General features: G+C 45.1%; 1 protein-coding gene across 2 annotated transcripts in view; it reads left to right on the top strand.

Annotated features, from left to right (window-relative positions):
- Positions 1-2003: 2003 nt before the first annotated feature.
- The window catches only part of Eml6 (EMAP like 6), a 269547-nt gene continuing 246967 nt past the window's right edge, over positions 2004-24583 (top strand). For both annotated transcript variants that reach the window (XM_041669902.1, XM_041669901.1), the window contains exons 1-2: positions 2004-2098; positions 2928-3637. In XM_041669902.1, coding sequence (XP_041525836.1) covers positions 3441-3637 — 197 coding nt within the window. In that variant the 5' untranslated portion in view covers positions 2004-2098; positions 2928-3440. The remainder of the gene's footprint in view (positions 2099-2927; positions 3638-24583) is intronic.

Below are 24583 nucleotides of genomic sequence, written 5' to 3'. Positions count from 1 at the left end.
GGGTTAATACAGAACACTAGTAGCTTGTTAGGGTAGAGCAAAGGCCTGTAGATTACACCTTTCTCAGTCTGCTGCTAGAGAATTCAGGACCACCCAGAGTTGTTCATCAGTAAGTGCAGATATGTTGTCTCTTCCTCCCAGTGCCTGTCTTTCGAGGTTCTCCTGCGGTCTATTGGCAAGGCTTTTTTCCTTGTCAGGTGTTCTGCTAGTAAGGATAATTGTGGGGGCTAGCTTCACGTAGATTTGACTATGAGAAGAAAGCTTTCTTTGACTGAGTGAATACTTTCCCACCAGGGCACCACAGTGTTGGCGAAAGTCATCCAGTTGCCAGTATAGAAAGAAGTTATGCCCAATGATTTACATACCGCTGGGATATTTCAAGACGAATCCCACTATGGAAAGGAGGAAAGCTATGGCTTCACAAGGTTTTTCACAGAAACGACAGTGACTATTCAAAAGACAGGTGTTTCTGAAGCTCTGCAAATCGGGTTCCTCACGGGATTATACTCCTGTGAGCTAGTCTACTGACCCGTGCTTTCACTGCGTAGTCTTGTGGGCTTGTAGCATGCTTCTCTATGAAATTCATCCAATGGCAAGATGCTAACTCACGATCTCAACTTTTGTTGATGTTTCTCCTACGGTTTGACCATATCCTACAAATTTCATGAATTAAGACTTCAATCCTCTGCTCCAAATGTTAATGGTATTTAGAGGTAAGGCTTCTGAGAGCTAGTCAGCATTAGATAAATCCATGAGGGTGGGTTTACCACACAATTAGTTGCTCTATACAGAGACAGGAGTTAGCTCTATCTTGCCGTGTGATGCCCGCAGGCAGGATAGGATGTGATAAGTTTCATCACAGATGTTGAGTTCCACGTTCTTGGTCTTCCCTGACACTAGGGTCAAGAACCAAATAAAGCAAATAAATAACTTTTTCATAAATGATTATAGGAATAGACTAAGGCAATTTCAAAAACCTTTTAAAGCCATGTTTTAATTTTTAGTAGTGTCCTTGCTGCCTTAAAAAAAAAAAAAGACCTATCTGTAGATTCTGTTTTCTTAGAAAATTAGAAGAGAACTCACATTCTCTTCAACATTGCAGGTAACTGCTCACCCAAACTTTGGCACTTCTAACCTACAGCATTGCCATTCTATTTAAACTCCACGTAGATTAAAACAACAACAACAACAAAAAACTTGTCTAGAAACGAATCAAAACTATCATCCTTTAGTAACCTCTTAGTCAAGTGGATTTACGTCTTTCCCCAAATGTTGGCTATGGCCATAACCTGAAAATCAGAACTAACGGATTAGTTTACCCCAGGTTGTTTTAGAATGGCCACTGGCTTCTGTGTTTGAAGGCCACAATTAGTCTTCCATTGCGTGGACACAAGGTAGATCATAGGATGGCGCTTATTCCCCTGCACAATACAGAGCGAACACACACCCTGCATTTTTCTTAAATTCCGTAGCACTGCACTTGAATAAATTAGAATCCTTTGGAATAACGGGAAATTGAAGTAGGAAACAGCGTGAGTCAAGTTCTGCAATACGGCAGACATGGGCTGCAGCAATGTCAGAGAGTGGCGCAGGTAAAAGTCCTGAGGAAAGCCCGAGATTTCCGCTACTCCATCTTCTCTGCTCTCAGCACAGACGTGCAGGCCGATAGCCAGGATCACTACAGAACACCAACGCCAGTCTGGGTGAGTTCCGAGGTCCTGTGGGAGACACGCATTCCCTGCTGGCACCCGCACCGCGGCCCGGTGGTCGCACGGAATCCTGGGACGTGTAGTACACTCCAAGTGCTCTTCGTGCATGCTGGTTACAGAGGACTACGATTCCCAGGATGCATACAGAAGCTGGCAGAGGGAGGGGCGGCTTCAGCCCTCGCGGGCGTCTGCGTTTCCTAGCGCCGCGATTTCGCCTAGTAACCCGTCCCTGCGCTGGCCCCGCCTCCGGAGCCCCGGCTGGAGGAAGAGCTGGTCCCCGGGCGCCCCAGTGACGAAGCCTATCCCGGGGTGCTCGGGGCGGGGAGGGAGGGCAGGCAGAGGATTTTGCTGGCTGGTGCGGGATCCTGGACGCACGGCGGGCAGCAGAGGTTAGAGGCGGAGAGAGCAGGGATGTTCGGAGAGAGTCTGGTCCGGGTGGGAGTGTAGGAACCCGCCGGGACCCTGGAACGTGAGCCAGGGCACCCCTCCGGCTGGCATCCCTCGGAACTGCCGCGGCAGGCTGAGCATGGGGTGTCTCTGTCCTCGGGGCCCCACGGGAGACCTCGCCCCCCGCCAAGCTGTAGGCAGAATCCCGGAGCCCGCAAGGTCTCGTAGCTAGCTCAGATCTTCTTGGGGACAGGGGCACGATTATTATTAAGGTCATCATCATCATTATTATATTGTTTTTATTATTATTATGTTGCCACTTGTTATTTTTTTTCTTTTTCTTTTTCTCCCCTGGAACGGGAGTGTTTGTAGGTAGCGCTTTTCTCTAGTTGCCCTGGTGCCCGGTTTCCTCCAATTCAGATTTTTTTTTTTTAAATGACGCTTGCAATTGGAGTAGCTGATTAGGAAAAACGGCTAAGTTCTTTATGGTTTTCTCTGTGAAGAGAAAGCTCCTGGATGGTATGGACTTTAAACACATGCATGACAGCTAATTGGAGCATCTGAAAAAAAATGACCATTTTCATATTCGCCCTGGCTTTATGGAGGAAACAGCAAGTGTTATTTCAAATTAGATCAGCAACTGCCAGCCAGTAGTAGCGTTTAGGGCGTATTTCCTATAATTAAGGAGTTGAATACGGAAGGAGAAAGATGGACAATTTAAAAAAAAAAAACGCCCAAACACAACCCACAACTTGGTTTTAGTTTGATGATCATTTTCTTGTACTAGGTGACATGCACAAATTCTTTCTCTTCCTCGCTCTCGCATCCTAGATATAGACTGTCAATTTCGGATCCAAGGACGGTGATGGCAAAGCTTACTCCGGCTGCCTGTCAGATCAGACCTGTCACAGAATAAATCCCGCTGCTTGCTGCGAAGCCCCCGCGCGCCTCAAACTTGGCGAACTGGGTAATCCGTGTCTGGATATGCAGATCTCTGATTTTAAAGGCGGGGTGACCCCGGGGAGAACCTCTCCCGGGGGCCGCAGCCCGCAGGTGCAGTGAGGCGTGCGCACTGGTGCTGGTGCCCCCGAAGCCGCCTGGCCCCGAGGGAAGGAGCCGGGGCTCCCAGCGGGGTCTTGCTGCTGCGCACCGGCGGCGGCGGCTTGTCTCCCGCAGCAGCGGATGATGGTGGCGGCCGGCGTGCTGGGCTGTGCCTGTGCGTCGCCGCGGAAATCGGCGCCCCGCGCTGTACCCTGAGCCCTTGCAGGTTCGCCGCAGCCCGAGCCTTGGAAGAGGACAGAGCAGACGCGCGGGGCACCGGGGGTCGCTCGGGGTCGGCTTATAATGGCGGATCGGACAGCTCCCAATTGCCAGCTCCGGCTGGAGTGGGTGTACGGGTACCGGGGTCACCAGTGCCGCAACAACCTGTACTACACCGCCGGCAAGGAGGTGGTTTACTTTGTAGCTGGGGTAGGGGTGGTGTACAACACCCGAGAGCACAGCCAAAAATTCTTCCTGGGACACAACGACGACATTATCAGGTAAGGGGGTGAACTGGGGCCGCGGGAAAGGGTTGGATATAGAGGACATAAGGGTGGGAATAGCCGGGGTCATGTCCGTCCGAGAGCTCCTAGGAGCCGCTAGAGACCGGCTGCAGATGCTAGGGCTAGAGAAGAAATAGGGAGGAAGGTGTAGATGGGAGAGAGGCGTCGCTGTCCCTTCAGAAGGCTTTGAAAGCTCTACTGAGTTGAGTGTTGTGCTGCTGTTTTGTTCATTCCTGCTACAAGTGGAAGGATAACTACCAACACCCCTCACGCTTCCCTAACTAGGTAAACAGTAGGACCAATACATGAACTGTGGGTAGCATTTTTGGAGGGCTCCTCAGTAGGTTCCCCAGCAAGCAAATGGATCTAAAAAAAAAAAAAAAATGAAAAGAAATTTTGGTACAGGTAGAAATGTTGGGATCTTCATCCCCGAAGCGTTGAACTGGGGGTATTTCTGTTGTGAGTGGGGAGTGTTTCCTGATTGCAGCAGGGTTTTAGTGCCGAAAGCTTATTTACACACTAAATGGATGTTTTCCACAATGTTTTTAGGGTTTTAAAAAGAGTGGCAGCAGCTACTGGACCATAAAACCTTACCATCTACCCCGTAGAATGAGCAACATTTGGTAGTGGATGGTCTGGGGGGAACTCCATTGCACAAAGTAGTCATTTTTAGGACCCCTCTTGTTAATAAGGGGGCATATTTGAGTCTTTGTACCAGCCCCTCGTCTGGATTAGACCTGTTTCTCCCCAGCCTTTGTCAGCGTCTCCTATGGCCAAATAAGGTGTGGTCCAGATGCTGTTCATAGGGAATCCCTTTCTGTCTAAGGCAGTTGAGGCCGCTTTTCGTGGTGTGGACACCTCCACTCACAGAGGCAGTGATTACTGAAGATAGGCTGTGTTTGTCCCTTCCAGATGTGTGTTTCATTGGTGCAGAGCGCAGCGTCTACCTTATCAGGGTATTGTTTCTGTTGGCTCTGAATTGGCCTTTCGCATGGGATAAGTGAAGTAGTGTGATCTCAATGGCCTTACCTTCTCAGTGGGAACAATAGCATGAAAGGTTTCTCCCGCAACTGGTGCTGCACTTGCTGTCCAGAATTAATTTTTTTAGTTGAAAATGGTTACAGAAGGCAAAAACTTAATACTTGGAAACCTAGGACACACACACAACACATACACGCATGTTTGAGATCTTGACTTTGTGTCTTTTCCCCCAACTTTGTGTCCCTCCCTGTCCCGTGTGTTTTTAAGATAGGATCTCACACTTGAGCCCTTGTTGGCCTGCAACTCAATATGGAGTCCAGGCTGGCCACAAACTCACGGCAATCCTTCTGCCTCAGTGCTGGGATTATGAGGGTGAGCCGCCACACCCAGCTTTGAGCTCCCCTGTAGAAGACTTTGCATATGGGAGCTCTGAATGCCTTCCAGATCTGGTGGGACTGGCATGCAAAACTTTCTTCTTGTCACATCAAAGCCCCCTTTCCTTTCCTCCTGGATTTGAGACGGTTGTGATTGGGGCGTCCTTACTGAGTTCCATCCCGCAGATTTTGTCTCCCCAGTTGTGTGGCTGATTGTTAAAGGCACAGGTGCGAATGATTAACAGTGACTCATGAAAAGGTTGGCTGTTTAAAAATTTAAACCCATTGTGTGTTTGCTCTGTCTGTCTTCATGCAGCGCTTTCCATTACAGCATCAAATAAGAAGGGGTGGTCCTCTGGGGGAAGGGGAAAAGGAGCAATTAAACAGAAGATTCCCTAGGGTTAAATGATATTAACACGGCACTTCACTCAGCCACTTGGGGGGCGGGGCTGGATTCTTAATACACAGTCTTTCTCTTAAAAGGAAAAAAAAAATTAAATGCTGTGTTGAAATTGAAGGTGGGAAAGGGTGGAGTTGCAGTAAACCATTGTGATGATGAGCAGCTAGCCTGGAGGGGCTGTGAGGACTTCTGGCTGGATGGTTAAAGAGACATTCGGGTTTGAAGAACAGGCGAATGAAGTTATAGCTGCATTACAGGTGGACTTAACTGATGGGAAGGCAAAAGGGAGAGTTTATTTCCTGCTCCATTTCTTGAGGTGGTTATCTCTCAGACCTAACACTGGTATAGTAGCAAGTGTGACTTCGGAATGAGGCCTTTACATTTTCCATGATAGTGGCCGGTTCTGAGTATGTGCAGGTGAACAGAGAGTCTACATTGACGTACATCTTTGCATATGGAATAAAATGAAGTTCAGTGGGTAAAAACCCAAGCCCACAGCTCTTTACATAATTAGGGACTGTGAACTGGAGTGTGTGTCTTGTCATCTTGCTGTCTCTTATATATGTAAACATCTTTTTTTCTGAGGAAGGCAGTACATAAAGAACAATGTACAATCTTTTATCTTTATCATTTCAACCCACCTCTGCACGCCCTAGTATACCACTGTTTTTCTACTTGAAATACTGAAGTTTATCGTTGAATGGGGTTGGCTGTAGTAGCCAAGGTTTTGGTGCAGGAAATATTTTGTCTTTTTAAATCATTACACAAATATTAAAACTCTTGATTTCAACAAACCAGGTAGTGCAGTCACTGTCCACTTGGTCCCTGGCTTTTGAAGGAAATGTCCATGCCTATAAATTTGATACTTTAAAAAAATACACCTTTGCCTGGAATATTAGCTGCAAAGCAGCCTAACATATATATATATATATATATATATATATATATATATATATATATATAGACAACATAGTCCATTTTATAAAACTGCATGCTCTCTGAGATCGTGGTGAACCTTAGGGATGTCGGATTCGGCTGAGCACAGTAGTGCTCCGCCTGTGTCCTTTGGCTTTGACAGGATGTTCATTAAGGCCAATTTTCCCAAGTGTTGCTGTGTGAGGCATAATGTGATTTGTTGGCTAAGCAGGCTTGGTTTCAATGCAGATGGCAGATGAGAGAATGATGCCATCTTTTAGTCTTGATAACACTGTGACGAGACAAATACCTAAACTGGTGTTTGCTATTGAGTTGACAAGACTCAAATGGTGTTCGAAGGCAAGACGGTTCGGTGCTGCTGGCTGGGGTCATTACTGCTTTGCTTTCCTGCTCTGGCAGAGGAGGGAGAATACAGGGAAGTAAAAGTCACCTGTGCAGCCACCCCCATCACCGTCCTCCTCATGTTCACAGTGCTGTGCTTGTCTCCACAGTCTGGATCCCTATGTTCCTTCCAGATAATTCCGTTTCTCCATCTTATCCTTATTTATTTATTTGACTTCCTGGTGCAGAGGAGGTTTAGTTGCAGTGCTATCTTAAGGGGAAGGATACTGACCTTTTGACATCAGAACAAGCAGGAAGAACCCCACTGCAGTTTATTAGAAGCATTCAACAAGGGTGTGACCTCTCTTGGCGGTATTTGTGAAACGAACCCGTCAACACCCAAGTTGCAGCGTTGCTGGGATGATTATAAAGAATGTATGCAAATTATTGGGGGGCTCGCCCTTAATAGGCACTCAATCAATGTTTATTGTTACGCTCAATTAAACACGTACACCCCCAAACAGTTCCTCGTTGTACACAGACAAATGTCTAGACTCTTTTCATTCTCTTGTACCCTAACTTTCCATTCTGTCCTTATTTTCTATTAAAGTCATAGGATGTTTGCATCTGGCTTGCTATCTCATTCAGGAACCCGGTTCTTCCCTGCTTTATACCAGAATGATTTATCTCGCCCTTCTCTTTTTGTGAAGCCTAGATCAGCTACAATTTGGGCATCCGTGTCATCAGTAAAACAGCTTAAATCCCATTATAAAGTGGGGTTTACGGGCATTTGTAGTGTTGTTGAGGTTGTATAGATGACGCCCACAGTATATGGCAAAGGGTAAGTGCTCACCCCGGGGACGGTGTTTGTATCCCTACCCTGGGCAGCCCCATGTGCTGCAGTGTAACCTCTTCTTGGAGACCTTTCTCCACACGCAGACAATACCATGTCTTCTCAGGTTTTGCAGGGATTTCTGGTGCCATTCTCCCATTCCAAGCATCTCTACCTGTAGAGGAAACAGCTTCTTGATGCTGAGAATGAACCTTAACAGAGGCTCAGTTAACATTGCCTAAGAGTTAAAGACCCTGAGTTCAATGTGTATCTAGATTTATCTCCTCCATCCTTTCAATCTACCTTTTGGGGAGCCTGGCTTGCTGACCCCCACTTACTGACAAGGTAAGTAAGGCACAGAGGTGTTAAGGATTTCGTACGTGGTTAGCAGCAGGCTGACTCTAGAATGGGAATTGGAGTCAAGGCTGGTCTGATTCCAAAGCCCAAAGCTATTGCTCCCCTGTTTTCCAGGTTTTGTTCCTAGTTGCTGGGTTCCTGCCTTTGTGCTGGTTATTAATGGAGGCCAGCACACTGTTCTCTCTGTGGCTCTGCTCGTCATCAGGTGGCCTATCAATCCTGGGCTTATGTTTAAGAGCCCTTGAGACAGATTGTTAGATCTCAGTCTAGACAGAGAGTAATGTTCAAGTTCACTGTAGCAATAGCACCAGCCTCGAAACAATGATTGGAAACGATCATCTGGTGAGGCCGTTTAATTTAAAAGACTTAGAAGTCTAAACTGTGACAGGTTAAAGCAATCCGAGGCCACAGCAGTAACTGAGGTTGTTGAGTTTGAAGTGAGCAACAGAACGGCCATGGCTGAGCCTCAACTGTCTGCTAAGTGGGTTCCCATGAAGGCCTGGGCATGTAACTTTATATTTTGAGTAAGGGAAACCTAAAGATAACTATAAAGAATTAAATCCTGGGTTGGGGATGAAACTCAGTGGTAGAGCACTAGTGTATACAAGGCCCTGGTTTAAATCCTTAGACCACAAAAGGGAGAAAAAGGGAGAAAAAGGGAGAAGGGAAAGGCAGAGAGGGAGGTTGGGGTGGGGAGAATATGAATTAGACCTGTATCTGGTTGAAGTAAGTGCTCTTTGCCACTGTATGAGGCTATATATATATATATATATATATATATATATATATATATACACATATACACACAGACACATACACACACACACACACACACATATGCCATCACATTCTGCGTGGTAACTTAAGTTTACAGGTTGTCTCTGGGAGGGACATAGATGTAAGTCATTTAGGGCTGGAGAGATGTCTCAGAAGTTAAGAGCACTGACTGCTCTTCCAGAGGTCCTGAGTTCAATTCCCAGCACCCGCAGGGTGGCTCACATCCATCTAAAATAGGATCTGATGCCCTCTTCTGGTGTGCATGTGTACATGCAACGGAGCCCTCATACATCGAAAATAAGATTTAAGTCATTTAGCTTGGGTCCCGCTCTTTCGTGTATTAGCAAGATTGTGAGGCAAAAGTCTTGTTTATTTGTTGACATTAGACATTGTCTTTCTTTATAGTTCAGTCTGGCCTGGAACTTGCTCTCTAGCTGAGACTGCCTTCCCCTTGAGATCCTCCTGCTGTCTTCTGGATGCTCTGATTACAGTTGTGTGCTCCTACACCGCCCTCAGAGACTCCCGGGCTGTTGATAAGTGCCCTATTGTTGTTCATGAGCTACAGACTATTTGATGATTTTTACTAGGGTTTATCTATTCTGTAATTCTAATTATTTTTCATTTGTTTATTCATCAGAAACTCATATTGTGCCTAAATGCGCCTGATGTAAGAGTGTGTCGGAGAATCCCTGGGTACTTCCGGTGTGGAGCTTACAGTGATGAAGATAGCATTGTGGGCATGAGGGGCGGGGTGATAAGTGCTAAGGGGCAAACAGAGGAACTGGGTTGAGTGGGGCTGACTTTAGAGAATGTTTCCAGCATATTTACGGGGAATGGCGTTTAAAGCTGGGATCTGACGGGACATCGTGCAGATGTGGGGTCTGAGGAGTCAGCAAATAGTACAAATATATCAGCGTGGGAAGGAGCTTAGTGCCCAGAATCCTGGTGTTAGGGACCAGAGAAAGACCAAGGACAGACATCCCAGTTCCCAACCAGGTCACTAATGCCTCATGGGTTTTGGTACCATATGTCCTAGATTTCCCAGGACAGGCATCCATTATTGTCATGAATACAGCTTTCCTTATTAGATATCAGTGTCAATTTTAAATTCAGAAATATGAACGCATTTTTACTTGAAAATGTGATTACAATCGGCTAACTCCTTGCAAACATCCGCAGAGCGAAATCAACCAACAACAACACGAATGGTCACACAGGCAGAGTCACTGTGGCAACGCAAAACTTGTTCATGGTAGACTCGCTCTGTCAGTGGGCTGTGCTCGGAGATTCCTCTTCCTCAAAAAATCAGAATGTCCCTGTAATGGTAGTGACTTTGTCCCAATGGAAGGGAAGCTGCAGGAAGGCTGACTTGCTGTCTCCTTCCCTGGGACTGACTCGGCCCCCAAGAAAACTGTGCTATTTGAGAAGCTACTTTTTTGTCCATGGACTATGTTTGTAGGTTTATTGGTGTTTGTCAAGTGGGGATTGGTTTTACGTATAATTAAACAGCTCTCAGGTATTGTGCATGCGAGTGACTTGGTGAAATCAAGATTGTGCAGTAGGCCTGTGAGGGCTGCATGCTGAGCTCTCACCAGCTCCTGGCTGGTGCTGGCACTCTTTGCCCACAGACTCCATTTCAGAAGTTAGCTTTAAAGGAACACATTGATGTGCCTCAGAACTCAACACACAAGTAAGTGTCTTTCAACCGGAAAGATATTGCAAGCTAACAGAATTTTAATCACACGCACACATGAAATGTATATTTGCTACAATTTTATATTAACAGTCCCCCATTCCAGTTGCATTTATACCTGGTTCAGTGTTCTTCTGCGTCCCAGAAGAACCAAGTAGTTACTGATTGAAACAACGTAAAGAGTGTCAGAAGCCTCCCCCTCGTCTCTCCATAGTCTTTGTGTGAGCATGCACTCTAGGTTTTTGGATAAAGAGTAGAGCGGCTGGATCATGTGGTCAGTCGGTGTTTGAATTTCTTCTCTCTCTCTTTTTTTTTTTTTTGCTTGTTTGTTTTGTTTTGTTTTTTGAGATAGGGTTTCACTAGGTAGATCAGGCTAGCCTCAAACTCACAGGAATCCTCCTGCCTCTCTCTTCAGGAGTGCTGGGATTAAGGGCATGACCACCATGCCCAGATCGTTTGTTTACTGATTTGAAGCACTGCCAAGCTGTTTTCCAAAGTAACCACCCTACTTTGCAGGCCTATAGAAGTAGTGTATAAGAATAAGTTCTCTATATATTCTGAATGTAGGCCCTCAATATATTATTTACAAATATTTATCCCTTTCTTTGAGTTGTCTTCACTTTTTTGATGCTGCCCCTTTATGTATGAAAGCTTTAAAATTTGATGGTTTTCAGTTTATTTCCTTTTTTGTTTTTTGTACTTTTGATATTGTATTCAAGAAACCATCATCCAATCCAAGATCATAAACATTTATTCCTGCTTTAGTCTAATAGCTTTGTGGTTTTAATATCCAACTTTTAGATTAGTTTGATGGTTCATTTTAGGTTACTACATGGAGCGGTTGTGTTCATTTTATACACTGGAATTAACATTTTCCCTTTGAAATTAGTCTGGATTCCCAGAGTCATTCAATTCTTCTAGGGGCCTATTCTTCCATAGGAGATACTGAATTTGGGAGTGGGGTAGGAGACAGAAATAGCCATTAAAATGTTTAATATATGAGCTGGAGAAATGGTTCTGTAGTTAGGAGCACATGTTGCTCCCCCAGAGAACCTGGTTTCTATTCCCACACCCACATCAGGTAGCTCACAACCACTTGTAGCTCCAGCTCCAAGGGGATCCAAGACCTCTGGCCTCTACAGACAGCTGCATACCCATGTACATACCCCCCACAAACACACACTTAAAAATAAATCAATCTCTAAAAAGGATAAACCTAGCTGAGCGGTGGAGGTGCACGCCTTTAATTCCAGCACTTGGGAGGCAGAGACAGATGGATCTCTGTGAGTTTGAGGCCAGCCTGGTTTACAAGAGCTAGTTCCAGGACAGGCACCAAAGCAACAGAGAAGCCTTGTCTCAAAAAGAACAACAACAACAAAAAGATTAACCTAGAAGTGATGGACGTCAGTGGCTTTGGCTGCTCTTCCCCATTGGTTAAAGACATCACATTCTAAAGAATTTGGAGATCTTATGTACTTGTAGAATGGAGCCATTTACATTTGGAGAAACTGGTTTAGAGCAAGTTGCTGTCAAGACAATAGATTTGTTGACTCCCAAAGTTGTTTTTGAAAAAATGAGTTTGTAGACTCCAACCCTGCTGGTGGCGGTGAGTCTTTGGGTCTGTAAAGTGGTTTGTGTATGGAAGAGAGGGGTTATAAAAGAAGGTGCCCTTTTGTTTTTTCTATACCCTACACTCTTTCTTTTTTGAGAGACTGTCTCATTTAGTCTAGACTAGCCTGCCCTCCTCGTGTAGCTGAAGGTGACCCCGAACTCCTGATTCTCCCGCCTTTGTCTCCCAAATGCTGGGATTGTAGGCATGTGCTCTCACACCCAGCTCCTCTACCCATTTCTTTTCTAAATTCTTTCCTTTCTTCCCTCAAAGGGAGGCAGGTTGAGGGTCTCAGCCCAGACATTCGAGGATTCTGGGATGTGACCCGTTTCTCTGCCAGGCCCCTTCTCATCACCAGGGAGGCGGGAGCAGAAAAGGATCACTTCCTGGAGATGGCAGGCACTTTCTCTCAGGTCCACACATGGACGTGTTCTGCTTTGTTTGTAATCTGGTCGGAGCCCTGGGTGTTACGTGCCAGGCAAATGCTCTATCATGATGTTCTTTATTTTAAGATAGAAGCTTTCATTTTGGAGTGGGGGGCTTAACTGATATTGAATAATGTCATTGAAAACATTATTCTATGTTTATAGTTAGTTAATTTTATAGATAAGACTAAAACAAGACTTAAAATTAATGTGAGAGCCACTAAGGAGGGGCTTATCACATGACAGGGAAGTCTTTTGGACCTTAGCACAGAGCATGCGGTTTTCTCCCAGGCACTGCACGGGTGCCAGGCAGCCAGGCTTTCCCTATTTCTTTTTCCTGCATGTCTTTCCATATACCACGGGAATTCACATCTTTGCTTCTTTTATAATCTTTCTGGCTCTAGGATGACTGTTTAACTTAATGATTTGTTTTATACGTGGCTGTCTCAAGTCTGTCTCAGTCCCTGAGTACACAAGGCCCTTCAGCTTGATCCTACAGAAGTAACTGAACCTTTTTTGTTTTTAAGTCTTAATTCCAAAGTCCCAGGAGAGAGAATCTAATTGACTTAGTATAGGTTGAGATTGACCTAACAAGCCATATTCTAGAGAGTGAAACTGTTTCCAAGGGCCTTTGTTTCAAAGAGGATCATCTCATAAAGAGGGCTTCGCTGAAGAAGAATGAACAGGAACTCCACTGTAGAAAACAGACAGGAAAGAAGAAGGTGGGCCATTTCTTGATACATAAAAAGAAGAAGAACTAAATGATGAGAAATATTGAGTCAAGGATCAGAAAATGTAGAGACAAGAATATAAACAGAACCTAAACTCAAAATCTGAGTGATATGTCATGGAATTTTCAGTTCCCGGAAGAGAGCAGGCCCCTGAGCCTCTGGAGAGCTGGCTCCTGAACATGCCTTTCCAGCTGCTTGACGTGACCTCTGTTGTCTCTGCTGATACAGCCTTTCCCTTCCTTCCATCTCTCCTTGAAGCTTTGCCGAAAGCTCGGACTATTTTAAGCCTTCCTTTCTCCACAAGCTTAGACCGCAGAGCACAGGTTTCCCGTGCAGAACCATTGTGTCATGTCGCATTATCATGCTGCCTTATTGACCGCTCTCTCCACCTGACCTGAGTTTCTTGTGCGTCCCCACGCCTAGCAACGTCTCTAGGGCACAGTAACTGTCTACTATGTTTGATTTGCTCTTTGATTTCCTCTCCAATTAGTTGGCCTTAATGAGGATGATGTTGAGTAAGTAAGATTTCCATCAAAATCTTTTTTTATATACTTGGTGAGGAGAAAAATCTTTTTTTTTTTATTTTATTTTTTTTTATTAAGAAAAGAAGAAAAAAAACATAAACAAAAAACAAGTTTCCACCTCCTCCCAGCCTCCCATTTCCCTCCCCCTCCTCCCACCCTTCTCCCCCTCCTCCCACCCTTCTACCCCTCCCCCCACTCCTCTCCCCCTCCCTCTCCAGTCCACAGAGCAGTCCAGGTTCCCTGCCCTGTGGTAAGTCCTAGGTCCTCCCCCCTCCGTCCATATCTAGGAAGGTGAACATCCAAACTGGCTAGGCTTCCACAAAGCCAGCACATTAAGTAGGATCAAAACCCCGTGCCATTGTCCTTGGCGTCTCATCAGCCCTCATTGTTCGCCATGTTCAGAGAGTCCGGTTTTATCCCATGCTTTTTCGGTCACAGTCCAGCTGGCCTTGGTGAGCTCCCAGTAGATCAGCTCCACTGTCTCAGTGGGTGGGTGCACGCCTCGTGGTCCCGACTTCTTTGCTCATGTTCTCCCTCCTTCTGCTCCTCATTGGGACCTTGGGAGCTCAGTCCAGTGCTCCAGTGTGGGTCTCTGTCTCTGTCTCGATCCATCACCAGATGAAGGTTCTATGATGGTATGCAAGATATTCGTCAGTATTGCTCTCGGATAGGGTCATTTCAGGTTCCCAATCCTCAGCTACCCAAGGAACTAACTGGGAACCTCATGTTGGGCACTTGGGAGCCCCTCTAGGGTCAAATCTCTTGCTCACCCTAAAGTGGTTCCCTTAACTAAGAATTGTGGTTCCCTGCTCCCCTATCCACCTTTCCTTTATCCCAATTCTCCTGATTCCCCAAGTCCCCCCTCCTTCCCTTCTACCTTTTCTCTCCCCATCTCCCCTTACCCCCATCCCACCCCACCCCCAAGATCCTAATTTTCTCCCCGGCAATTGGGTCTACTTCCCTTAGCCAAGTGGATAACTATATGTTTTTCCTTGGGTTCACCTTCTTACTTAGCTTCTTTAGGTTCACCTATTGTAGACTCCGTGGCCCTAATTTATGGCTAGAAACCAATTATGAGCGAGTACATCCCATGTTCATCTTTTTGGGTCTGGGACACCTCACTCAGGATAGTGTTTTCTATTTCCATCCATTTGCCTGCAAAATTCGAGAAGTCATTGTTTTTTACCGCAGCGTAGTACTCTAGCGTGTATATATTCCATACTTTCTTCATCCATTCTTCCATTGAAGGGCATCTAGGTTGTTTCCAGGTTCTGGCTATTACAAATAATACTGCTATGAACATAGTTGAACAAATGCTTTTGTCATATGATAGAGCATCTCTTGGGTATATTCCCAGGAGTGGTATTGCTGGGTCCAGGGGTAAGTTGATCCCGAATTTCCTGAGAAACCGAAACACTGACTTCCACAGTGGTTGCACAAGATGGCATTCCCACCAGCAATGGATGAGGGTACCCGTTCCTCCACAGCCTCTCCAGCAAAGGTTATCCTTGGTGTTTTTGACTTTAGCCATTCTGACAGGTGTAAGATGATATCTCAAAGTTGTTTTGATTTGCATTTCCCTGATTGCTAAGGAAGTTGAGCACGACTTTAAGTGTCTTTTGGCCATTTGAACTTCCTCTGCTGAGAATTCTCTGTTCAGTTCAGTGCCCCATTTTTTAATTGGGTTAATTAGCATTTTAAAGTCTAGTTTCTTGAGTTCTTTATATATTTTGGAGATCAGACCTTTGTCTGTTGTGGGGTTGGTGAAGATCTTCTCCCAATCAGTAGGTTGCCTTTGTGTCTTATTGACTATGTCCTTTGCTTTACAGAAGCTTCTCAGTTTAAGTAGGTCCCATTTATTCAATGTTGCCCTTAATGTCTGTGCTTCTGGGGTTATACATAGGAAGCGATCTCCTGTGCCCAGCTCCTGTAGGGTACTTCCCACTTTCTCTTCTATCAGGTTCAGTGTGTTCGGGCTGATATTGAGGTCTTTAATCCATTTGGACTTGAGTTTTGTGCACGGTGATACATAAGGGTCTATTTTCATTCTTCTACAAGATGACATCCAGTTGTGCCAGCACCATTTGTTGAAGATGCTTTCTTTCTTCCATTTTATACTTTTAGCTCCTTTATCGAAAATCAGGTGTTCATAGGTTTGTGGGATAAAATCCGGGTCTTCTATACGATTCCATTGGTCGACTTCTCTGTTATTATACCAATACCAAGCTGTTTTCAATACTGTAGCTCTGTAGTAGAGTTTGAAGTCAGGGATGGTAATGCCTCCAGACGATCCTTTATTGTATAGGATTGTTTTGGCTATCCTGGGTTTTTTGTTTTTCCATATAAAGTTGATTATTGTCCTCTCCAGATCTGTGAAGAATTTTGATGGGATCTTGATGGGGATTGCATTGAATCTATAAATAGCCTTTGGTAGAATTGCCATTTTTACTATGTTGATCCTCCCAATCCAAGAGCAAGGGAGGTCCATCCATTTTTTGGTATCCTCTTCAATTTCTTTCTTCAATGCCTTAAAGTTCTTGTCAAATAGATCTTTCACTTCCTTGGTTAGATGTACCCCAAGATATTTTATGCTGTTTTTGGCTATTGTGAATGGTGAAGCTTCTCTGATTTCCCTCTCTGCTTCCATATCCTTTGTGTATAAGAGGGCAACTGATTTTTTGGAGTTGATCTTGTATCCTGCCACATTACTAAAGCTGTTTATCAGCTGTAGGAGTTCTTTGGTGGAGTTTTTGGGGTCGCTTATGTACACTATCATATCATCTGCAAATAACGAAAGTTTAACTTCTTCCTTTCCAATTCGAATCCCCTTGATTCCATTATGTTGTCTTATTGCTATTGCTAGAACTTCAAGCACTATATTGAAGAGGTATGGGGAGAGTGGACAGCCTTGTCGTGTTCCTGAGTTAAGTGGGATGGCTTTGAGTTTCTCTCCGTTTAATTTGATGTTAGCTGTCGGCTTGCTGTATATAGCTTTTATTATATTTAGGTATGACCCTTGTATCCCTAATCTCTCCAAGACTTTTAACATAAATGGATGTTGAATTTTGTCAAATGCTTTTTCAGCATCTAATGAAATGATCATATGGTTTTTTTCTTTCAGTTTATTTATATGCTGGATTACATTGATAGATTTTCGTATGTTGAACCAGCCCTGCATCTCAGGAATGAAGCCTACTTGATCATAATGGATAATTTTTCGGATGTGTTCTTGGATTCGATTTGCCAGTATTTTGTTGAGGATTTTTGCGTCGATATTCATGAGTGAGATTGGCCTGTAGTTCTCTTTCCTGGTTGAGTCTTTGAGTGGTTTTGGTATCAGAGTAATTGTGGCTTCATAAAAGGAGTTTGGTAATGACCCTTCTGTTTCTATCTTGTGGAATACATTAAGGAGTATAGGTATTAGATCTTCTTGGAAGATCTGGTAGAATTCCGCATTGAAACCATCTGGTCCTGGGCTTTTTTTGGTAGGGAGGTTTTTGATAACCTCTTCTAATTCTTCGCGACTAACAGGTCTATTTAGATTGTTCACCAGGTCCTGATTTAACTTTGGTATATGATATTTATCTAAAAAAGTATCCATTTCCTTTACATTTTCCAATTTTGTGGCATATAGGCTTTTGTAGTAAGATCTAATGATTCTCTGAATTTCCTCTGTGTCTGTGGTTATGTCCCCCTTTTCATTTCTGATCTTGAAAAATCTTAAGAATATTCTCAGCTGGGATTGATAGGAAGAATTCAGAGTCTTTTTTTTTTTTTTTTTTGGTTCTGAGTGTAGAGGTGCACATCTGTAATTTAAATACTTATGAGAGACAGGAGGATCATCGGTTAGGGTCCAACCTGGGCCATATAGGGAGACCCTGACTTAAAATAGAAAGTAAAATAAAATTTTCAATTAATAACAATGGTCAATTATTGCAGTGCTTTAAATTCTGACACAAAACTTTATTTGTCTCCTTTCTCTACTGCTTTTTTGGTCTGGGTGGAAAATGTAGTCATTGAACACAATGCTTTCTATGAAATGGAGGTTTGGACCTTACGATATGTTCTCGTTAGTTTTGGAAACTTGGTTGGAGTGAGTAGCAGTAGGAAGCTGCTCAACCAACCTGCTTGAGGGCTAACCGGAACCAACCTACTCAGAAAACAGGTGGCCCCGTCCCATTGAGCTTCCTTTTTGGCCAAGATGTGTGCAAGAAGACTCCTACCACATAGGCAGAAACTTGTCCATTCACTAAGACACACATTTCTTCTCTTTTGATGCTTTTGTCAAGGGTTTAGTCATGGCAATGCAAAAAGTTAATAAGACACAACAAATAAACCATTCTTTTGGATGACTTGCACTTAAGTCTCTCTCCTCTCCTCTCCTCTCCTCTCCTCTGTTGTTGTTGTTGTTGTTGTTCTTCTTCTTCCTCCTCCTCCTCCTCCTCCTCCTCCTCCTCCTCCTCCTCCTCCTCCTCCCTCTCCTCTCTCTCTCTCTCTCTCTCTCTCTCTCTCTCTCTCTCTCTTATTCCTTGACTGCGTTGTAAGGAAATTATTGGTTTGCATCCTTCTGACTTAGGAAACATACAGACTTTGATAGTTTTTGAGAATCTGATCAAATGTTTACAGGAGGGAAATGCAGTCCCGATGTGTGCAGAGATTGTAAGGTAGTGCCTGCCAGTTCTAACTGAAGTTGGTTTTCCTGGCCTAGGAGAGTTTGACCCAAAGATACAGAAGTGTGGCTCAAAGTTGAAAGTTCTGTTTAAGACAGTGATTCTTAACCTGTGGGTCACAACCCCATTGGGGTCACATGACCCTTTCTTGAAGTCACCCAAGGCCATCAGAAAACAGATATTTACATGATGATTCATAACAGTAGCAGAATTACAGTTATGAAGTAGCAACAAAAAATTATGGCCGGGGTCAGCACAATATGAGGACTATATTAAAGTGTCACAGCATTAGGAAGGTTGAGAACCACTGGTTTGAGTGGCTGAAGAGAGTGACCTTTGAAGGATGAAGGGCTGTTTGACAGGTGGGATGAAGATAGGCAGGAAGGAGGGGACAACCGGGAAGAAAGGACCTGTGCAGAGGACCTGGACTTCCAAGAGCAGGCCCTGGAGAAGGTAGAACAGGATTGCAGTGGTGCAGGATGGGAGTGAGGGGTGTGGGAGATGAAGCTGAGGAAAAGGGCTGGGGAGTCATCGGGGGAGCCACAACACCTTGCCTAAGTTCTGGCCATCAGTGAGACCTACCAGACAGACAGGTTGCCAGTTTACACTTTAGGGAGATCTTTGATATTAAACTTCCTGGGGGTGGGGAGAGTGTAGACATTGCCTGTGGATTGGTGCATACAGCACTGATCTCTGAACTAGCTTCATCTGTCATCAAGGGTATGACTTTTCCGGGTCTCATCTGAAGAGGAGGAAACAGACTTCTAAAATCCCTTCTTCTGAAGATGCTGAGATTCCTGGTTGTCACCACGTACATCTCCAGTTCCTTGTCTCTCACTTATTCTTCAACACACCAAGTGGTTTTCAAGTTCCATCAGCCACCACAGTCACTGTGGAATCGCTCTGGGGCGGTCTGGTGCTGGGGGGTGTCAGATCCTGTTTAACTCTGCAGTGTCTGGTGGAGTGATCATCACTTCCACCAAACTCATTGTCTCTTCTCCGCTTACACTAAGACCCCCTGGCTGCCTCTGTCTGTCATCCTTTGGTGTATTCTTCCATACAAGGACTCTCTGGTATTGTTTATCAGATTTTCCTACTAAAACTTCATGGCCTCGAACTAACCATGAGAAAATAGTCCAAAGGAAATTAAAGAACATTTTATAACACATCTGATAGGTACTTGGAAAAGGAATTTTGTCTTCCAATAAGATAGAAAGAAGTCGAGTGTTCAGTTTTACAAAGGATGAAAAGGTATTCTATTAAATGAAAGGTATGATGTTGGGTTGGGGTGGAGAGAGGTTACTGCTTACCAAGGAGGGCCATCCAGATGGCTCAGTGGTTAAAGGCATTTGCCACTAACCTGATGACCTGCATTCGATCCCTGGAGCCCACATGGGAAAGGAGAAGACCATCTTCTGCAAGCTGTCCTTTGACATCTACACTTATGCTAATGCACCCCCAATAAACAGTATTTTTAAAAATGCAAAAGAACCTTTGGTTTAGTGGAATGAAAATGCCTTTCAGTAAAGGTTTCCTGTGCATTTACCATGTTCTTCTATACTTGTGCTGAGGATCCAAAACTGAGAAATATTTGCCTCCTCTCAAAAGTGTCCCAAAGACAATATTGAGCATACATGAGTGGCTGGGTGTCTACACTGTGGCCAAAGGTCTGCAGGAACTCAGGGTGTGTATCTAACCTGTTCAGGAGTGCGGGAAGTGGCCAGGGAGGACTCCCTGGAGAGAGCATCATTTGATTTAGGTTCCAGAGTAGTCACTCTGGCTGCAGTGTCTGGATGAGAAAGTCCAGAGGCACTTAAAATAGTGCTGGTAGAAGACGAATATGGTGGTCTGCAAGACTAAACCCTGGAGACCCCACATCTCTGGGGACTCAATGTAGCCAGAGTGCGTGGGAAGGACAGAATGAAGGAAGATTCTGACATAGCCCCGGGTGGATGTAGTTTTCATTCTTTAAAATAGAGTAAGGAGAGGGTCAAGATTAGGGAAAGATGAATTCAGCTATGAACATTTGGTCGTGAAGTTTGGTGATGGGATTATATAGGTTGGTGATCCTGTTAAGATTATGTAGGATTTGAAAGAGACCTCTTACCTACTGATGTCACAGCTGTCTCTGCAATGGAACTCTTGATGTTGTAGTGTCGCACAATGCTTGTGGTTGTGGTGATGCCACAAGCATACCTGCTATGCCATTAGTTGTGACAAAGAAGTGACCGTATTTGCCCTGCATATGTATTGCATAGGCCCCTATTGTTTTAGAACATACTTGTATTTTAAGATGCTTACCATGAAGTAGCATGCCGTGTTATGCCAGCAGCAGTTCCTAGCACTGTTTAGTGTATTTCCTGATTGCATCAAGAGGCCATGTTGAGACATTACCCAGTCTGTACCTTCTGGTGGCCACACATTAATGAAACTGCGTGCCACTGTAGCTCTCAGAAAGTGTCCCACTAGAGTGAAGCCCGGCTACATTGACACTGAGGTGTCTTTGATATACCCTATAGAAACATCTAGATGAGGAAAGAGCAGTTGCAGTGTGTAGAAGTGGGGAACACAATCCAGAGTATAGGGAGGAAAGAAAGGAGGCCAGAGCCAGGACTTCAAGAAAGGTCAGCCTGAGCCGGGCGGTGGTGGCGCACGCCTTTAATCCCAGCACTTGGGAGGCAGAGGCAGGCGGATCCCTGTGAGTTCGAGACCAGCCTGGTCTACAAGAGCTAGTTCCAGGACAGTCTCCAAAACCACAGAGAAACGCTGTCTCGAAAAACCAAAAAAAAAGAAAGGTCAGCCTGAAAGAAAGAGATCATCAGGAAAAGAAGTGCTTGAGAAAGACAGTCACAGGGTAGGAGACAGATGAGGGGCATGGAATGTCCTGGAAACCAAGAGTGGGGGATGTCCAGGAGATGCTCCACCACTTCAGCAGAGTAAGACAGAGCCTGGAGAAGCACTCGGGTTAACAGTGGGGAGGCTCGTGGAGACTCGCTTTTACTATACCAACGGGAACTCGCCCTCTGGACTGTACTTGCTGCTGGCTTTTAACTCCATTATAGCAGTTAGAAGGTCCAGGGGGTGTTTCCCTTTAACTTTTCATTTCTTTTTGCATTTTCTTAATTCATGATGCTCGCGCTCCAGTGGCTGCCACGCTGCAGTGGTGATGAGCAGGATTCGGACTTAATGGCTTCTGTCCCCAGTCAACTTGCTCTTCTCCTGGAAAATAAGAGATGCTGGGACAAATGTTGCTTCTTGATGACAAGTCGTGCGGGTCTGTCTTGCTGCATGGTAGAATACAGCCACTCTGGCTGGCTATGCTTATGTGAGAATTTGGCTGCTCACAGTGGATTCCTAAGTCTTCCTTGCTTAGACTGAACATCTGACTGTAGCTCACATACAATAAAAATATCACAGAGGGCATACACATTCTAGAATGTTTTATTATAATTTCGTTAGCTTCATATTTTTATTTCTGTGTTTCTGTGTGTATATGTTAGTATGTCACATGTGTGTGGGGCCTGTGGAAGCGCTGGGTCCCTTGTCCCTGGACTTAAGTGTAGTTACAATGTGTGTGCTGGGAAACAAACTTGGATTCTCTGGAAGGACAGCAAGTGCTCATATGAGCCATCTCTCCAGGCCTTATAATTATTGTCTATACATCATATAGGGGAAAAGGGAGAAGATAATGCAGTTAAATGTGTATTTAGTGTTTATTGTGTGAGTGACAATGTGTGAGAGACAGTGGCGGTTCCCGCTGGAAACATTCGGGTGCTTGCTTCCCCACCCCTCTTGCTCCTGTTCTCCAGCGCGCCCGCAGTGCAGACAATCTCGTCCTGTCCTACAGCCTGTGCCCGAGTTCAAATACCATGAGCTTTTGTCTGTGTGGTCACAGTAGCCTCCCCATGCTGTCCTTCCTTTCACTCTTAGTTCCTGCTCCAAACCTAGATACATCTAAAAAAATACAAATTTATTAATTTATTACCTCCTCATAAAGATCCCGATCAAAGAAAACTGTGAGACTCAGAAACGTGTACTTTAGAAGAAATCCCCGCATAAATATAAAGATGTATGCAAATACACGTACACGCATGATTATCCACAGGCCCTTAACTTATTCTGCCCATGGAGAGCGGCGGGCAGGAAGGGCATTTGACAGCCGTGTCACACCCAACACGCAGAGCTTCCTAGATACCGTTCCCCGGGAGAAAATTGGAAGACTGGAGAAAAAGCTGATTCTGAGCCTGGGGCAGGAACACCCAAGACGGACGGAGAACACCTGTGTGTGCTAGAAAGCAGAATTCAAGGAAAAGAGGGGCGTTAGCAGGACCCAGTCAGCTGCCTGGTGCATGTCCACTGGCCACATCTGAGCTAACTGAAGGCAAGTCTGGCTGTGCATCCACAGTGATCTCACTACCCTGGAGGGGCCTCTCTGGAGTGGAAAGCCAGATACCTGGCAGGTACACCTTAACCAAATTCAATCCACAATAGTGGGGAAACCCAACTCATTCAAACTTTCCCCAAATGGCTTTAGGTTCTGGAGTCTCTGTACCGTACCAGCCCTGGAACTACTGGTCTAAAGATTAGGTCTAGCCTGGCCTGGCCTTGTTGGAAGACTCCTCCTGCACTGACTCCAGGGCTTCCAGATTGGGTCTGTCCAGTCTGTCGCCGTCTCCACAGATGTCTTCCTTTGTCCTCCTCAACATTAAATCCCACCATACTTTACTCTTTCAGTGCAAACAAGCCCCGTTCCCCATGGTACTGCTACATCTTGCTGCATCGAATGTGCTCCCGGGTCTCTCGTGGGGCAGATTCATGGAATCCAAGAGGAAACCCCAGTGCCACCATCTCCATGAAGTCCTGTCAAATGGAGCCAGTGTCTTTCCTCTCTCTGCCTTCTGTCTGCGATTCTCTTCTAATACTTTTCGTATTGTGCTACAGCTTCACTCTGCGTGTCTGCACACACCACCCAGCAGACCACTGCCCCTCTGTGTGCTAGAAGTACTTCTTGTGGAGACAGCAGCTATGGCTTTAGGTCAGTCAGATTTAGGTTAGAATCGATCTACACTACGTATCGTTCTGTGTCCAGTCTCCGTTCCTTCTCTAGACGGTGGTGCTGAGTCAGCGGAGAGCAATCGCTGTACGAGCGGTGGTCAGATGGGCGCAAGTGAGAGCTGTCTCACAGACATGAATTGTATGTCTGTCCGCAGACACTACTTCCTGTTGGTCCCAAATATGTCTGGTTAGAAGAGAGCACATGAGGTGAAAAGGAATGAGGGCTTTTAAGCAAGAACACTGGGAAGTTCCCTTGACTTAAAGAGTGCGGAGAGAAAAAGGAGTCCTCGGGGGTTTGCGGAGTGAAGAAAGAGTTGGGGATGGATGGGCAGGGCTTGGAAGCCAAGGGAGGAGCAGACGTCTGCTGTGCTCTGGAGGTCACAGGGTCAATTATGGAGCTCCGTGAAAAGATAAATCAGGATCTGGCCCGGAAAGAGGTCAAGGCAAGAGTGATTTCATCCCAGTGATGTAGCCCGGGACGCAGACTGCGAGAACAAGGGAAAGGAATGTGGAGGCAAGAGGAACAAGAAACCTCATTAGGGCTGTCCTCCCATATATGGGCAGGGCATTTCTGGCGTCTGGAAGATTTTAGAATCTTCTTGCTCATAAGAACCTATCCTGTGGGATTCGGCACCCCCAAGATGCCGTCTGTTTTGCTAGTGAGTTCTGAGTGAGGTGTGTGCAGGTTGGCCATCCAGTGTTTGTCCTCTCCACTAAATGATCTTAACTAGATCTTCTGTAACGGATCACTAAAGCAGAGATTTACATGTCTGCTTATTGTTTTCTTAGGGCACAGGCTCGTGATTTTGTCTGCCTTTGTACTGATATTTTAACACACAAACTCATATTTAAATGCTTTAGCAGAACAATGTGAAGAAGAGAACAAATTTAAATTACTGTAGTCTGTCAGTCATGCGTCAAAGACTGGACTATACTATAGTCTGTCACACTGCAGAGACCGGCTACACGGTAGTCAGTCACACTGTAGAGACTACACCACAGTCTGTCACACTAAAGATTACACTACAGTCTGTCACACTGCAGAGACTACACCATATCTGTCACACTGCAGAGACTACATCATATCTGTCACATTGCAGAGACCGGCTACACGGTAGTCAGTCACACTGCAGAGACTACACCACAGTCTGTCACTCTGCAGAGACCACACCGTAGTCTGTCACTCTGCAGAGACTACATCATATCTGTCACTCTGCAGAGACCACACTGTAGTCTGTCACTCTGCAGAGACTTAACT

Source organism: Microtus oregoni, unplaced genomic scaffold (assembly GCF_018167655.1).
Source record: "Microtus oregoni isolate MIOR12 unplaced genomic scaffold, Mior012 000019F_ref0000042, whole genome shotgun sequence".
NCBI classification, from domain to species: Eukaryota; Metazoa; Chordata; class Mammalia; order Rodentia; family Cricetidae; genus Microtus; species Microtus oregoni.
The sequence above is the reverse complement of the archived record's forward strand: the minus strand, read 5'-3'. Positions and strand labels throughout refer to the sequence as shown.